The 16,451-nt window shown below is 38.2% G+C and overlaps 1 protein-coding gene across 6 annotated transcripts in view; it reads right to left on the bottom strand.

The window, feature by feature from the left end:
• Positions 1-249: 249 nt before the first annotated feature.
• The window catches only part of ddah1 (dimethylarginine dimethylaminohydrolase 1), a 120,407-nt gene continuing 104,205 nt past the window's right edge, over positions 250-16,451 (bottom strand). For all 6 annotated transcript variants that reach the window (XM_047374472.1, XM_047374469.1, XM_047374471.1 and 3 more), the window contains one exon: positions 250-3,906. In XM_047374472.1, coding sequence (XP_047230428.1) covers positions 3,790-3,906 — 117 coding nt within the window. In that variant the 3' untranslated portion in view covers positions 250-3,789. The remainder of the gene's footprint in view (positions 3,907-16,451) is intronic.

Raw genomic sequence — 16,451 nt, 5'->3', positions numbered from 1 at the left:
TTCTATATTAAAATTTTAATTGCTGTAGAATTTTTTTCTCGTCTTTAACAAATTTAGAGAAACCTAAAAATCGGGTCTTGAGAAGCATTGAACATTGATATTAATAATGCACATTAGAACTAAGCTTTGATCTGTCATACTTGCTTGATGCCACTAGATGGCAGCAAACATCAACATGCTGATATGTTTTGCTACAATGAGGGACTTCGAGGTAAACTGAATCAGAACCAAAAACACAAATTCTCAGTCTTTCTGATCTTGTGAACTTTATTTATTCATAAAACTGGAGAAAAAGGCTCAAGTACAGAGGAGTCCGACAGTTTGAATTAAAATCAAAACACCTGAGATGGAACAACAACACCGTAACAAATGGGGATGGATGAGGGCATACAAAAAATTATGAAAAGCCTACATGTTTGATGTTTTAACAGCTTTAAGATATTTTATCTGAGCCCAAATTTGGAACATTTTGTAGAACAATTGCAATCAGTTTTGTAGTACAATCTGAATCATCATACTGTAGCTAAAGCATTAGAATAAAAACCTTCTGTCCAACTACTGTTTGCTATCCCACCAGCAGTAGATTATCACATCCACAGTGTCTGCCAGGCTGTATGGATCCCATGGTCATAAATTAGCCCAAAGTTCTCCATGAGGTATTAGGAGAAAGGTGACGGACAGAATGTGTTCTAAGTGAGAGGCAAGAGAAGGAGAAATTTTAAAAGAGCCAGTGTTTACTCCCCAAGCAGCTTTTCCTCCCGACATGAATTCTTTCCATGTTTCATCACTGCCCACTTGCCCATACCCTAAAGTCTATGGGGGGAGGTTGAGTCACCTCCTGATGTCATTTCCTCAACTTTCACAGACAATCACACCGAGAAGCAGAGCAGCCTCAGATGTGATGGACATACAGGGTTATGGTATATAGTAGAACACATGTTTGTATTTATCGTGTTGTCATGTTTACAGGCTTCAAATATGAATTTGCCAACAACAGAAATGAAGCTATTAAAGCAGCAACAACATGATGTAGGCTCATACTGGAAACACATCACAGTGTTGTGGCAAACTGTTTCTGAAAACTGACTGCAATCACATTTGGTCTTTTTGGATTTTCTGCAACAAAGGGGGCTGACAGGATGGCATACATCCGTTTCTGAAGGAAAAACTGCCAAACAGTACTAACAAACAACTAGTGTAATCAAAAACACAGGCAGAACTAATGATGTTGGGGAAAGTGGAGCAACCTCAGAGTCATTCAGCGGGAGAAAAGTCATTGATTTTCCACAAAGGCACTGGTACAAGTAGGAAGAAGGGCTGTGTTGCTTTGAATAAAAACTTGAGTAAATAACGCTATAACATACAGTGCCTTTAATATAATCCTTTCCATTTTGTTGTGTTACAACCACAAATTTGAATGTAGTTGACTGGAATTGTATGTGATATTCTAACACAAAGTAATGCATGAACCTCAATCCCAGTCAGGGTTTATTTCAGAATAGTCCTGCATCATGTTATACCCATGGTGGGAATGGTTTGTTCAAGGTGACGGGCAAATATTGCCTCACAAAGCATTTTACATGGAGGTCAAGAAGTTCAAGATTGTTCTAATTTGACTAGAATACCTTCTTCCACATGTTTGCTGTGTCCCCTACATGGCTTGTGGTAAGTGGTAAACATTATGCATGTGGTCTTTCTTTCAACAAATCCTTTCTTTTGATCACTCTTCCATAAATTGGGGAGTGCATGACCAGGTGTGCTGCCAACAGATTCAGCTACCTAAGGCGTGGATCTCTGCAGCAAATGCAGACGTACAATGGAATACTTGGCTGCCTCTCTGGTTAATTTCAATGCTCACCGTATCAGTTTACATCAATGGCCAATTCAGTTGTGCCACACGATTTCCATCATTGGATGATGGGTTGAACAGTGGTCCTTGAAGGTTTCAAATCATAAGGATCTTGTTGTGTAACCTAAATTTCTTTACACTTTTATGTCTGATGCAAAATTATTGATTTCTATACTCTTCATGGTTGTTTAATAACAGTCTATAATCTGTGGCCTTTACAGAACAACTGTATTTCTAAGGAACAGAACAGAATTTCCTTTATTGTCACAAGTACAACAAATTGAGAAAAAGCTATTTCATCAGTACCAAAGAGCAGTTTCTTAAAAGCCAAATAAAAACACACATTCACTCATTCTTACTGTTTGCACAATTCCCATTATTGGATCTCCCTTTACATTCTGGCTGTATTGAGTTTAGTTATTGGTGTTGAACAGAGAATGTCGTTAAACCTGCTTGTCCTTGCTTTAATTGATCTGCATGACAGTAACAGTTCAAACAGAGCGTGACTCCGGTGTATCCTTTGTGATGTTCTGGGCTATTTATAGACAAAATATTGAAAATGATGACACAAAGGTGACACTTTAAACCCATTAGGTGACATCTGAAGGCGATTGGTTGCAGTGGATGCTATTTAGCGGTATCAGAGTAATAAGGGTTGGTTCCTAATAAATGCAACATTTTTAGATTTGTATTTGGAAAAAAAAAAGAAAAACTGTGTGTCAGTTTTTCTTCCATTTTACAATATGCACTGCTTTCAGTTGGTCCATCATATAAGATCCTAATAAAATGCAATATTTGTGGTTGTCACATGACAAAAAGTGAAAAAGTTTAATGTGTATGAATGAAAGGCACTATATTCATGACCTTTGCATGATTGGCGTAATATATATTAAATTTGTCTCTATTTTATGCAACATAAATGCTGTAACTATTGATGGCTCTGTTAGAATCACACAGCAAACTGCAATTTACAAGCCAAGATTTGTAAACCACAGATATTAAATGTAATAATGGCGATGATTCTAAATGGCAAAATTTTAAATATCAAAATAAGAATGGATTAAAAAAAGAACACAACAATCATTAAACCAGAAGACTTTTCAAGCTTTTTAAATAGCCTATTTCCAGAATCTGCTATGTTTTGCTACACTGTTGATTTTAAACACACATTTATGTGGTTCCAGAATACGATTCAGCACCAAGTGTATGGAAACAATCTACATTTTGCAGTGAATATGTAAATATAAAGCAAAACAGATTTTGCAACCATGGTTTAGGCTACAGTTGAACTAATGTCTTTGATCTTGGTCCAGAACACATAAAAATAAGTCTTAATTGTACTATTTAGGCACAAGACCACACAAAAGGTAAATCACAGTTAAATGGTGCATGTAAAACAATGTAAACTAACTCTATGCACGTCTTTCTCATTAATTGTGTATCTTACAGATCTGCAGAACGACGTTGCAAGACTTTCAACTTACATTGACAGAATAATCTATTGTGTCAGTGCTATTGTTAGTGGGGTTCTCTGTAAGGGTCATAAACATTGAATTTTATTCACAGATTTGTCATCACATAAGCTATGAATCCTCAGCCAGTTCAAGGATGTCAATCAACATGGCACAGACATTCCTCTACTGATTTTAAATCAGATCTTGAATCAGATGTTGAATACTGTCAATTTAGAAGTTGGAGCAAAATATCAAAATCAATATCCAATCTTGATTTCCTAAAAGACCCATTTTGTGTTTATCATCTAACTCTCCCGCTTTAATTAGTCTTTATGTAATTTCAGTGTACTGGAGAAATGACAGGATGTCTACCTTTAGATGTTATCTAATAAAAAAAACTGAAGGTGCTTATCGGTCCTCTAAGTGAGCTGTTTGCTAGCATCAGTGCTTGATTACCATGCACTCAAAGACCAGTTGTCAGCATGCTCAGATGTTTGCCTTCTTGCTGATGAGCAAAGAGCAGCATGTGAGGGCCCCATCCACTTTAACCTTCTCCGAATTACACACAGGAATCAGCATGTGGTCTTTCAGCTTTTCAAACACCTGCAAGACATACAGACAAAGAGTGTCGTTAAGATGTTTAATTTTAACTATGTGCAAAAAACAAAAATCGGGAAAATTACATTCAGGCTAGTATAATTGGAAAATATGATTTATTATGAGTGTGACTCTGTTTATTAGTTTTGTGAGCCTATTACATTAATTCAATATTCAATATTATTTAAATTTTAAAAGGTGGGGTTTCAGTCAGTATCTTACCTGCAGTAAATAGGTTTCTAAAAGACCTGAGTTTGGAGAAACAGAGGTTCTCACTAGATCGTCAGGCTGAAGAGTAAATAATAATATGATTATTTACTTAGAGTAAATAAAGCTTTGAAGCAGATTTCTACCATCCTAAAGCTGCCATTTTGTGTGGATGTCTCTTTTCACCTACAACATACCACGTAAATACTAATAATAAATTAAGTAGCTTTGTAAATTTCAAGGGAGATTTTTACAGTCCTGCATTTCAAGTAGAAATGTCTACATTTCCTGGCATATTTTTGGCAACATTTGACAGTGGGCTGAATGGTGATGTGGGTGTTAGCTCTGCTATGTTTAGGCAAAAGGTTCTGGGTTTTAATCTTGATTAGAGACTTTTTGCATGGAGCTTGCATGTTCTCGCCCTGCATGTATTCTCTAAGGGTAAAGTAAGTAAGTAAGTAAACTTTATTTATATAGCACCTTTCACAGACATAGAAAGTTACAAAGTGCTTTACAAAAAAGGAACATAACAGTAATAAAAACAATTTAAAATCAGTGAACAAATTTTAGCTAAAAGCCCGCTTGAATAAATATGTCTCCTCGCACAGTTCACAGTACACAAAAATGGGTTTTAAGTAAATAGTTTTTTTCTAAATTACCCTTAGGTGAGTGTGTGTGTGTGTGTGTGTGTGCATTGTTGTTAGTCTTGTGTATCTCAATGTTGCCCTGTGATGGTCTGATGACCAGTTCATGGTGTACATATTGGAACAGGTATATTTTTCTACATGAAGCAAACATTTTTAACAATAATCACACAACAGCAAAAACCTGAAAAAAATGAACTAAATCTCTTAAAGTAGGAGAACAAGCTCAGCTGTAAAATGAGCAGCGTGTAGGACACAATTCCATCTAGTAGCTAAGTTGCAGACTGTAAATATGTGCCAACCATGATAACCAGTAGGATGGCCAATAAAGACATGATATGCTCTGCACTAATCTTTGGTTTAGTCGTTTAATCGTTCTGACTTTGTAACAAGAACGCATGACTGTCACAAGAAAATGTGCAAAATCCACAAAATATATGTGTAATTCCAAAAGAAAAAAAAAGTATAATATAAAATCAGGTCATTGAGAACTCTGCACATTAAGCACTCTTTATCTGAAATGTACAATTTGCCAGTATTCACAACCTGAGGGTAGTTTCCTTTCTCATGGTAGTTTCAATGTGTTATTTTTTTGTGCATAAATAAAGAAACGCTTCTCTCATCATCCATTACTAGCATACCCACTACACAAAACATGTACAATTATTTGCGTTTAGACATATGATGTCATTAATATTTTTTGATAGGATAAATCCCAGAGGAGAGAGACAACATATAAACCAAGAGAACAGCTCTAAACATTTCCTCGTCTCCAAGCAAACAAAAGAAGAAAATAAAATGGAGCGAGAACTATTACAGCATTCTCAAAAGGCCCTTGTAAAGTAATGTGTCATACTCTGGCCATTTTCCAAAAGTAAACTACTGTTTTCCAACTGCATTTCCAAACCAGGACATTTTTCTCTTTAAACTCACTGTGATACCAAGTGAGGCCTTAAAGCACAACCACAGGGACCAACTAAACACACTCATACAGAATGATGCAATATGGCGAACAAAGCTTCTGTTGATGCAGATGATATCTCTAACATCACTACACTGACTGCTTAAGAAATGTTGTGTAATGCAGGCTCATAAGCCAAATCTGTGTGTAACTGAAACAATGGCACTCCCCTTTCACACACAAAAAAAAAGTGTTGTAATGCTGGAAACTATGGTATTAATGCATGTTCCCAGTTTTCACATTGTTGTTTTTTCATTTCATTGGCTAAATTACTACGGTCCGGAAACCTGTTGTCCCTAGCTGCAATCTGTTGAAAATAAATGTCTACATGTCAACGGGAACTTGATGACAAACTTAGCTGTAATGTTGAAAATTTCAACTGTATTAGCTGACCCTAAAAACTTGCTGACATCTTGTAAACTTCCATCCATCAGTACTTCTGACTTTTTTAATCCAAATACCCAGGAAAAGAAATTCACGATTTATTTATCCACCATTGTATCGCTTATCCTTTCCTTACTAAAACTATCCAGCTCATCTGGAGGACACCAACATCTAAGGTGTTCCCAGGCTACAAGCTCTCAGCAAGTTCCAGAGTCTCCACTCAGAAGGAGGTGCCCAGGAAACCTCAAATGAGAGGCACATCTTGGAGGCATGTTGATTCTAGATGCCAATTCACCTCAACTGACTCATTTTGATTAAATGGGGGGGGGGGGGGGGTGCTTTATATCAGGATCTTTTTTTTTTTTTTCAGGTATAATCCCTATTTCATTGCTGAGAGGTTGTAATATGGAATGCTAAATCCCAAGTTTTGCCTTTTGCTCTCCACAGTCAACAAGACACCAAGATACTTGAACGCCTCCGCTTGAGGAAGAGACTGACCGCCACTCTGAAGGAAAAAAGGCACCTTTTTTCAGTTTAGAACCATGGCCTCAGAGTAAAAGGGACTGACTTTTATTCAAACCACCGAGTCCAGTTTGCTGTCCTATGGACAAAGGCTTGAAAATATCATTAGAACCAAATCATCAGCAAAAACAAACATCACAGAGTGAAACTGTATAGTTGTTGCATGTCTGGTTTTAGTGGCATGTTTTTAATTTGAAATGCAAGTGTTTCCCTTTTTACTTCACCCTGTTGATAAATGAGGAACACCTGATAATTTGAGCAAACAATAGGAAGTATTCAGGGTGGCAAAAACTAATGAGTGGCAGCAAGGAAAGGTATTTAAGAGGGAAAATAAGGAGAAAAAAGGAGAGATGCCCCCTTACTTTACCCTTGGAAGATGGCAGCTAAAGGAGCAAAGCCAGAAAAGAGATGCTCAAGAGACCAGGGGTCTATTTTATAAAACATTGGGTTGTCAGGATCTGGGTTGTGTTTGTGTTTTGTACTTGCTACATGTGTTCTCAGACGGTGCTGGATTTCTCAGGTGTGCTGGGTGACAGGTGCGACTTATTCTACTGATTACTTTGAGGAATACTTAAGCGGGAGGATGCCAGCACTTTGAAACCAGAGTGTTTTGCCCTCTGTGGTAACAAGCTCAAGCCAAACACTAAGTCTATGCTTTGTTCTTCGACCTCGTGTAACTTTGTTTATGCTCCTTCGCAGGCTAAGTAAACCTAAACCCTGGGTTTATGTCACTGAATACTGACTACGTGTCCGGAAGTCTTTCTGGATGATCAAGACTATCTACGTTCTGAGGACTTCATGTCCTATCTCCTGTCTTCGTTTAAATTCGCATCTAGCTGGCAGTTTCCTGCTACCTTCATCTCCTGGACCAAGCCGTAAGCGTACCCTGTCCACCCTCCAACGTAAGCATCTGCACACCGAACTCATTCCTGTTTTGCTTACACAGAACAGCACTTAAAGAACCTTCTACAAACTCAACCTCGACAAACCTGGTTCCTGAATCCCTCCACCCCTGGCGACCTGACCACAACTATTTGGTAAGCATTTCTCTTGATTACATTAATTCCATGTTCTTAGTTCGATATCATTCAGTTCCTTGTTTTCACTAGTTCTCTTCCCCTCTTCCCATACAATTGGAGAATAATCCGTTACGTTCCTGGTTATCATTGTCTCAAACATCCTTTACTTATTCTGTTCTCCGGAGTGTTCTTTGTATGTGGGTCAGATCTATTGCAAACAAAATGACATGGGTAGGATCTATACTAAAACTGTATGTATGCCAAAAAAGCTGAAAATGGTACACGCCAAAAAAAAATCCAGACCATGCACACGCACAACAGCAAGCAATTTCCAGTTTATAAATCACAGTTGCACCTCAACGTTTGCATACAAGGGTCAACTTGCTGTTCTGCCCTATGCACATTCAACCATATATGGTCAATGCAAAGCACCTCATGTCAATGTATATCAAAATAAACCAGGTGTTCATGTTTTTTTCATGGTTAACAATGGCAACGAAGGAGAAAAGAGCAAGGAAACACAATTTCACTGATGCTCAAAATTAAAGTGTTGATGATTGAGGGGGAGAGTTGAATACCTATCATGTTTGGTAGCCACAAGAGATGCGTGACAAACAAAAGGAAGTGTTGTAAGTGGCAACAAATTGTTACCACTGTTAACTCAGTAACTAGGACAAAGGAGGGAGACACCGATTTGGCTGAGACCACAGATGATCCAGGTAAAGCACAGTTTAATTTGTATTAAATGTGTAAATCAGAGCCAAACGCACAGTGGGACTGGGCACCAAGGGTCCGGCTGTCCCCAGTACCAGAGTCAGTGCTGAAACCACGCTTTAAGCAATAGAGTTGCATGTACTCTCTCTCTTTGTTCAGTATTTGTACTTTTCAGTCTAGAATAAACTTAAAGAAGGCTGCTTTACTGCTACCAAAAAAGTCTGCACTTTGTCTTCTAATTAAAAGTACACCTAGGAAAGTCGAGATTTTGCATGACTCCCAGGACATCACTTCAACAAATTTACTGCTGTTTATACTATAGCACCTCTTAATCCACAGAGTCACTGTTTTTTTTTTTTTTATCTCAAGCATAGTCCTAATTACAGCAGTCAGGATTTATGTGTTGGGTCAGGTTGACACGGTCCCACACAGTTGGACCATAATTCACTGTGCTGTTTGTATGCTTTGTATATTTAACTCCAAACTGTAGTTTCAAAACATAGCTAACCATTTAATATGCCCCATCTCCTCCCCGTCAGACCCCAACCAATACTCTCTCATGACCCCCTGACTTTGTTTGTGTGGAACTCTTATGTAACTTCAAGGGCAGCTAAAAATAGAGCGGAAGCAAGGACAGACACTGTTTGGAGGCAGATTTCTTGCAGAGTGTCTCGGTGATTATGTAGACACGTCTCACAGGAAGAGCAAGCAAAAATTTCCCCTGGGAAACCTGTACCAGCTCCAGACCCACTGTGCAAGACATGACAAGGAGTTCTGATTAAGCAGCCCCAGCTGTTTTACTGTGTCTGGTGTTATTAGTATTTTTCTACAAACTGCAACATTGTACATAATGTATATGCCAATTTGGAACAAAAATTGGGTTTCGCAATAGTTCATGAAATTTTGAAACCACATAGGTGAAATTGATTCATAAATCAACATACAGGGCCTTGCAGAAGTATTTATAAGCCTTGCGCTGTTTCATATTTTTTATGTTACACTGACAAATTTAAATGTTTTGGAGAATTTTAATGCGATACAATTATATTTTTTAAAATTGATTACAAACAAAAATCTGCAACGTGGAGTGTGTCTCTGTATTCAGTCCCCCTGAGTCGAAAACCTTCAGCAGTAATTACAGCTGTAATACATTTAGGGTATGTCTCACAGCTTTCCAATTTAGAGACTGGAATCTTTCCCACTATAATTTACAAAATAGTTCAAGCGCAGATTGAATGGATAACCTCTGTGAACAGTTTTCACATTTTGCCACAGATTGTCACTTTGTTTTAAGTCGGGACTTTACTGAGCCTTTGACACAGTTTAACTTCAATAAACCCAAGGAATATTTACATGTATTCTCATGCTCATTTGATAATATTGCAATATCAAAGACCTGGATAAACAAAAAAAGGGATCTGATTGTTTTTCAGCTTGATGTTTATGAATTATGGTTTATGGACAGAAAAAACAAAGGTGGAGGTGGAGTAGCAATTTATACGGATAAGTTGTTGCACGCCAGTCCTGGATGAGATGTCAAGTGTGACTGAAAATATACTTAAATGCATTACACTAGAAATTAGTACAAAAACAAGTAGAAATGTTATCATAAGTTGTATATAGAGATCAGCTGAGTCTAACATAGATGCTTTAAATGACTGCCTGGGGATTAAATTTAGTGGAAAAACCAACAAGGTTCGGTTTGTTTGTGGAGATTTTAACATTGACTTAATAAATGCTAATAATCACAAACAGATAAATTACTTCATTAACACAAAGCACAGTTTAAGTCTTTTTCCAAAAATTACCAGATCTAGTAGAATCACATCTCACTGAGCTATTTTAATTGATATTTTCACTCTAATATTAATAATTTAATTGGTGGATTAATAATCTGTGACATCAGAGGTCATTTAACAGTTTTTAATATACAGGTCCTTCTCAAAATATTAGCATATTGTGATAAAGTTAATTATTTTCCATAATGTCATGATGAAAGTTTAACATTCATATATTTTAGATTCATTGCACACTAACTGAAATATTTCAGGTCTTTTATTGTCTTAATACGGATGATTTTGGCATACAGCTCATGAAAACCCAAAATTCCTATCTCACAAAATTAGCATATTTCATCCGACCAATAAAATAAAAGTGTTTTTAATACAAAAAACGTCAACCTTCAAAATAATCATGTACAGTTATGCACTCAATACTTGGTCGGGAATCCTTTTGCAGAAATGACTGCTTCAATGCGGCGTGGCATGGAGGCAATCAGCCTGTGGCACTGCTGAGGTCTTATGGAGGCCCAGGATGCTTCGATAGCGGCCTTTAGCTCATCCAGAGTGTTGGGTCTTGAGTCTCTCAATGTTCTCTTCACAATATCCCACAGATTCTCTATGGGGTTCAGGTCAGGAGAGTTGGCAGGCCAATGGAGCACAGTGATACCATGGTCAGTAAACCATTTACCAGTGGTTCTGGCACTGTGAGCAGGTGCCAGGTCGTGCTGAAAAATGAAATCTTCATCTCCATAAAGCTTTTCAGCAGATGGAAGCATGAAATGCTCCAAAATCTCCTGATAGCTAGCTGCATTGACCCTGCCCTTGATAAAACACAGTGGACCAACACCAGCAGCTGACATGGCACCCCAGACCATCACTGACTGTGGGTACTTGACACTGGACTTCTGGCATTTTGGCATTTCCTTCTCCCCAGTCTTCCTCCAGACTCTGGCACCTTGATTTCCGAATGACATGCAGAATTTGCTTTCATCCGAAAAAAGTACTTTGGACCACTGAGCAACAGTCCAGTGCTGCTTCTCTGTAGCCCAGGTCAGGCGCTTCTGCCGCTGTTTCTGGTTCAAAAGTGGCTTGACCTGGGGAATGCGGCACCTGTAGCCCATTTCCTGCACACGCCTGTGCACGGTGGCTCTGGATGTTTCTACTCCAGACTCAGTCCACTGCTTCCGCAGGTCCCACAAGGTCTGGAATCGGCCCTTCTCCACAATCTTCCTCAGGGTCCGGTCACCTCTTCTCGTTGTGCAGCGTTTTCTGCCACACTTTTTCCTTCCCACAGACTTCCCACTGAGGTGCCTTGATACAGCACTCTGGGAACAGCCTATTCGTTCAGAAATTTCTTTCTGTGTCTTATCCTCTTGCTTGAGGGTGTCAATAGTGGCCTTCTGGACAGCAGTCAGGTCGACAGTCTTACCCATGATTGGGGTTTTGAGTGATGAACCAGGCTGGGAGTTTTAAAGGCCTCAGGAATCTTTTGCAGGTGTTTAGAGTTAACTCGTTGATTCAGATGATTAGGTTCATAGCTCGTTTAGAGACCCTTTTAATGATATGCTAATTTTGTGAGATAGGAATTTTGGGTTTTCATGAGCTGTATGCCAAAATCATCCGTATTAAGACAATAAAAGACCTGAAATATTTCAGTTAGTGTGCAATGAATCTAAAATATATGAATGTTAAATTTCCATCATGACATTATGGAAAATAATGAACTTTATCACAATATGCAAATATTTTGAGAAGGACCTGTAAAACAAGAATTGCAAGACTAACAAATCAAAACTAGTAATTAAAAGTTTTTCAGAAAGTCAAAACAGAAGATTTGATTGAAAAGTTAAAAAGTGATCTAATGGAGCAGAATTAGGACAACATCTATCGCAGCATCAACACTAATATAGCTTCTAAAACATTTTTAGAAACATTTATGACATTATATGATGAGCATTGTCTATAACAACTACAAAAAGTACAGTAGCTGTCTTTGGATGACTAAACGATTACAAAATGCCGGTATAATGAAAAAAACCCATTATAAAACAAAAAACTAAAGAAGTGGAAACTAAATACAAGAGATACAGGGACAAATTAACAAAAGTTTTAACAAAATAAATGAATATTAAATGTAAACATTTTAAGTAGTATTATCAAAAATGGCACAAATAAATTAGAATTTTACTGATAAAGGAACTGAAAATTGCTACATGATTAAAATAGCTCAGTTTTAATGAATCATTTGTAAATCTTGGATTAGATTGGTGTAAAAACATCCATGAAACATCAAACACTGCACAAGGGTTTTGAGTAGAAACAAATCGAAACTCAACTGACACTGTTAAAAAATGTAAAATTAAAAGATCCGCTAATTTACATGACATTGATATGTCCTTGCCAGAACATGTAATATATGACTAACTTGTCATTTCAAACGGGTTAATTTCCTAATAAAATGATAATAGCTAAATTAATCCCATTATACAAAAATGGAGATAAACATTTATAACTCTAGACCTATATCTCCGTTACCACAATTCTCATAAACATTTTGAGAAACTGTTCAATAGTACACTGGAAACATTCTTAGAAAAACATAAATATTTTACTAAGAGGACAAGTAACTGAAAATACAGATAAATGAAGTGAATGTTGAAAAAGTTACTACCCAGAGGTTTAGGGAGACAAGAGCAAGCACTGCAGTCATTAATCAAACTACAAAAAAGAGCATTAAGAGTTATTAACAAGACTCGGTAAACTACAAAAAGGCCTAATAATGCATAAAGCTAAACACAACCAACTGCCAGATACTATTCAAAACTTATTCAAGAGAAGGTAGGGAATTTATTCAATTCAGTTCAATTCAGTTTATTTATATAGCACCAATTCACAACAAATGTTGTCTCAAGGCACTTCACAACAGTCAGGTTCATACATTCCAATTAATCCTAACCATTGAACAGTGCAGTCAGATTCAGTTATTTATTCAAATTGGATAAAAAGTTTTTCTATCCAAGGAAACTCAGCAGATTGCTTCCAGTCAGTGACTTGTAGCATTCACTCCTCCTGGATGAGCATGTAGAGACAGTGGACAGTCACTGGCGTTGACTTTGCAGCAATCCCTCATACTGAGCATGCATGTAGTGACAGTGGAGAGGAAAAACTCTCTTTTATCAGGAAGAAACCTCCAGCAGAACCAGGCTTAGTGTGAGCGGCTATCGGCCACGACCGACTGGGGGTTTGAGAGAACAGAGCAGAGACACAAAGAGAACAAAGAAGCACTGATCCAGGAGTCCTTTCTATGGGAAGGAAAAGTAAATGTTAATGGATGTAGCTCCTTTAGTCGTTTCACCTAGAAAGAAAGAACAGATAAACTCTGAGCCAGTTTTCAAGGTAAGAGTCTGAAAGAGAGCACATATAATTAGTTACAGTAAAAGCTCAGTCAATCGCCATGTCTAGGAGAGAGAAAGGGTTAAACACTGAAAGACCTGTGGATCATCGGTAGAGGGCTATTAATATAGGTTTATACTTCTGTCCACTCCTTTGAGCTGGTGAACATTGTTTATTAGTAAATACTGCTGTTATTATTTGTGGTTATGTTCAATAAAACTTTGAAATGAAATAAAATGACTAATTCTACTGCATTAACATGCTTTGAACTAAACCACTCCTGTGTGGCTATGCCTGTATGTTTAGGGTGAATGTCTTGTTGGGAGGCTAACCTCCCCCCCTGTCTCATGTCTTTTGCAGCCTTTAACAGGTTGTTCTCCAGCACTTCCCTGAAGAAAAGCATCCCCACAGTATTATGCAGCCACCACAATGTTTTACAAAGGGGACAGTGTTTTCAACATCATGTGTACTTTTGGTGAACTGCCAGACTCATCATCTTCCTCCACATATTTAACCTGTCTTGATGATGACTTTGTTCTTGCCACTCTTCCTTAATGGCCAGATCTGTGGCATTACATTACTGTTCCTTCAAAAGACTGTCCCACCAGAGTTGTGGATCTTTGCAGCTCCTGCAGAGTTTTCAAATGCCTCTTCTTCTCTTCACTTCTCTGATTAATACTTTCTTTGCATTGAACTGAACAGTGCTCCATGACATGTTTAAAGAATGTTTGTTTTATACCCTAACCTCACTTTATGCTTCTATTTAAACCTGACCTGGTGTGTTCATTGGTCTTCATGATGCTTTTTTCAAAAATTGTCTCTCTTTAAACCTCAGTAATGGTAAATGGCTTGTACTTGTACAGGTCCTTCTCAAAATATTAGCATATTGTGATAAAGTTAATTATTTTCCATAATGTCATGATGAAAATTTAACATTCATATATTTTAGATTCATTGCACACTAACTGAAATATTTCAGGTCTTTTATTGTCTTAATACGGATGATTTTGGCATACAGCTCATGAAAACCCAAAATTCCTATCTCACAAAATTAGCATATCATTAAAAGGGTCTCTAAACGAGCTATGAACCTAATCATCTGAATCAACGAGTTAACTCTAAACACCTGAAAAAGATTCCTGAGGCCTTTAAACCTCCCAGCCTGATTCATCACTCAAAACCCCAATCATGGGTAAGACTGCCGACCTGACTGCTGTCCAGAAGGCCACTATTGACACCCTCAAGCAAGAGGGTAAGACACAGAAAGAAATTTCTGAACGAATAGGCTGTTCCCAGAGTGCTGTATCAAGGCACCTCAGTGGGAAGTCTGTGGGAAGGAAAAAGTGTGGCAGAAAACGCTGCACAACGAGAAGAGGTGACCGGACCCTGAGGAAGATTGTGGAGAAGGGCCGATTCCAGACCTGGGGGACCTGCGGAAGCAGTGGACTGAGTCTGGAGTAGAAACATCCAGAGCCACCGTGCACAGGCGTGTGCAGGAAATGGGCTACAGGTGCTGCATTCCCCAGGTCAAGCCACTTTTGAACCAGAAACAGCAGCAGAAGCGCCTGACCTGGGATACAGAGAAGCAGCACTGGACTGTTGCTCAGTGGTCCAAAGTACTTTTTTCGGATGAAAGCAAATTCTGCATGTCATTCGGAAATCAAGGTGCCAGAGTCTGGAGGAAGACTGGGGAGAAGGAAATGGCAAAATGCCAGAAGTCCAGTGTCAAGTACCCACAGTCAGTGATGGTCTGGGGTGCCATGCCAGCTGCTGGTGTTGGTCCACTGTGTTTTATCAAGGGCAGGGTCAATGCAGCTATCTATCAGGAGATTTTGGAGCACTTCATGCTTCCATCTGCTGAAAAGCTTTATGGAGATGAAGATTTCATTTTTCAGCACGACCTGGCACCTGCTCACAGTGCCAAAACCACTGGTAAATGGTTTACTGACCATGGTATCACTGTGCTCAATTGGCCTGCCAACTCTCCTGACCTGAACCCCATAGAGAATCTGTGGGATATTGTGAAGAGAACGTTGAGAGACTCAAGACCCAACACTCTGGATGAGCTAAAGGCCGCTATCGAAGCATCCTGGGCCTCCATAAGACCTCAGCAGTGCCACAGGCTGATTGCCTCCATGCCACGCCGCATTGAAGCAGTCATTTCTGCAAAAGGATTCCCGACCAAGTATTGAGTGCATAACTGTACATGATTATTTTGAAGGTTGACGTTTTTTGTATTAAAAACACTTTTATTTTATTGGTCGGATGAAATATGCTAATTTTGTGAGATAGGAATTTTGGGTTTTCATGAGCTATATGCCAAAATCATCCGTATTAAGACAATAAAAGACCTGAAATATTTCAGTTAGTGTGCAATGAATCTAAAATATATGAATGTTAAACTTTCATCATGACATTATGGAAAATAATTAACTTTATCACAATATGCTAATATTTTGAGAAGGACCTGTATAGTGCTTTATCAAGTCCCCAGAGACCCCAGAGCGCTTCACACTACATTCAGTCATCCACCCATTCATACACATATTCACACACTGATATTGGTAATGTGCTAACCAAGATAATCCCAATGAAATTTATTAAACTTTGATGCTGATTTAAAAAAAATGTAAAAACATTCTAGAAGAATAAATACTTTTGCAGGGCATTTTACATTCTTTAAAAACATATCCAAATAGTCTGTAAAAAGGTAGTCCCAAAGCCAGCAGTATAATATACACAAATAGATTTTATCAAGCTCAAGTTAAATTCCCTCAGCCATTCTTCCTGGAAAAAAATGAGACTTCTTTGCGGATTTAGGCCCGAAGACACAACACATCATTTGTGAATTCCTCCATCTAAAAATAGCTGGCAGGGATTGAGCCTTTAGCCACAGAGTACATTTTGAGGTTTTGAGCACTGTCTC

Source organism: Girardinichthys multiradiatus, chromosome 9 (assembly GCF_021462225.1).
Source record: "Girardinichthys multiradiatus isolate DD_20200921_A chromosome 9, DD_fGirMul_XY1, whole genome shotgun sequence".
In the NCBI taxonomy this organism is placed as follows: domain Eukaryota; kingdom Metazoa; phylum Chordata; class Actinopteri; order Cyprinodontiformes; family Goodeidae; genus Girardinichthys; species Girardinichthys multiradiatus.
This window is presented reverse-complemented; position numbering and strand designations above follow the sequence as displayed.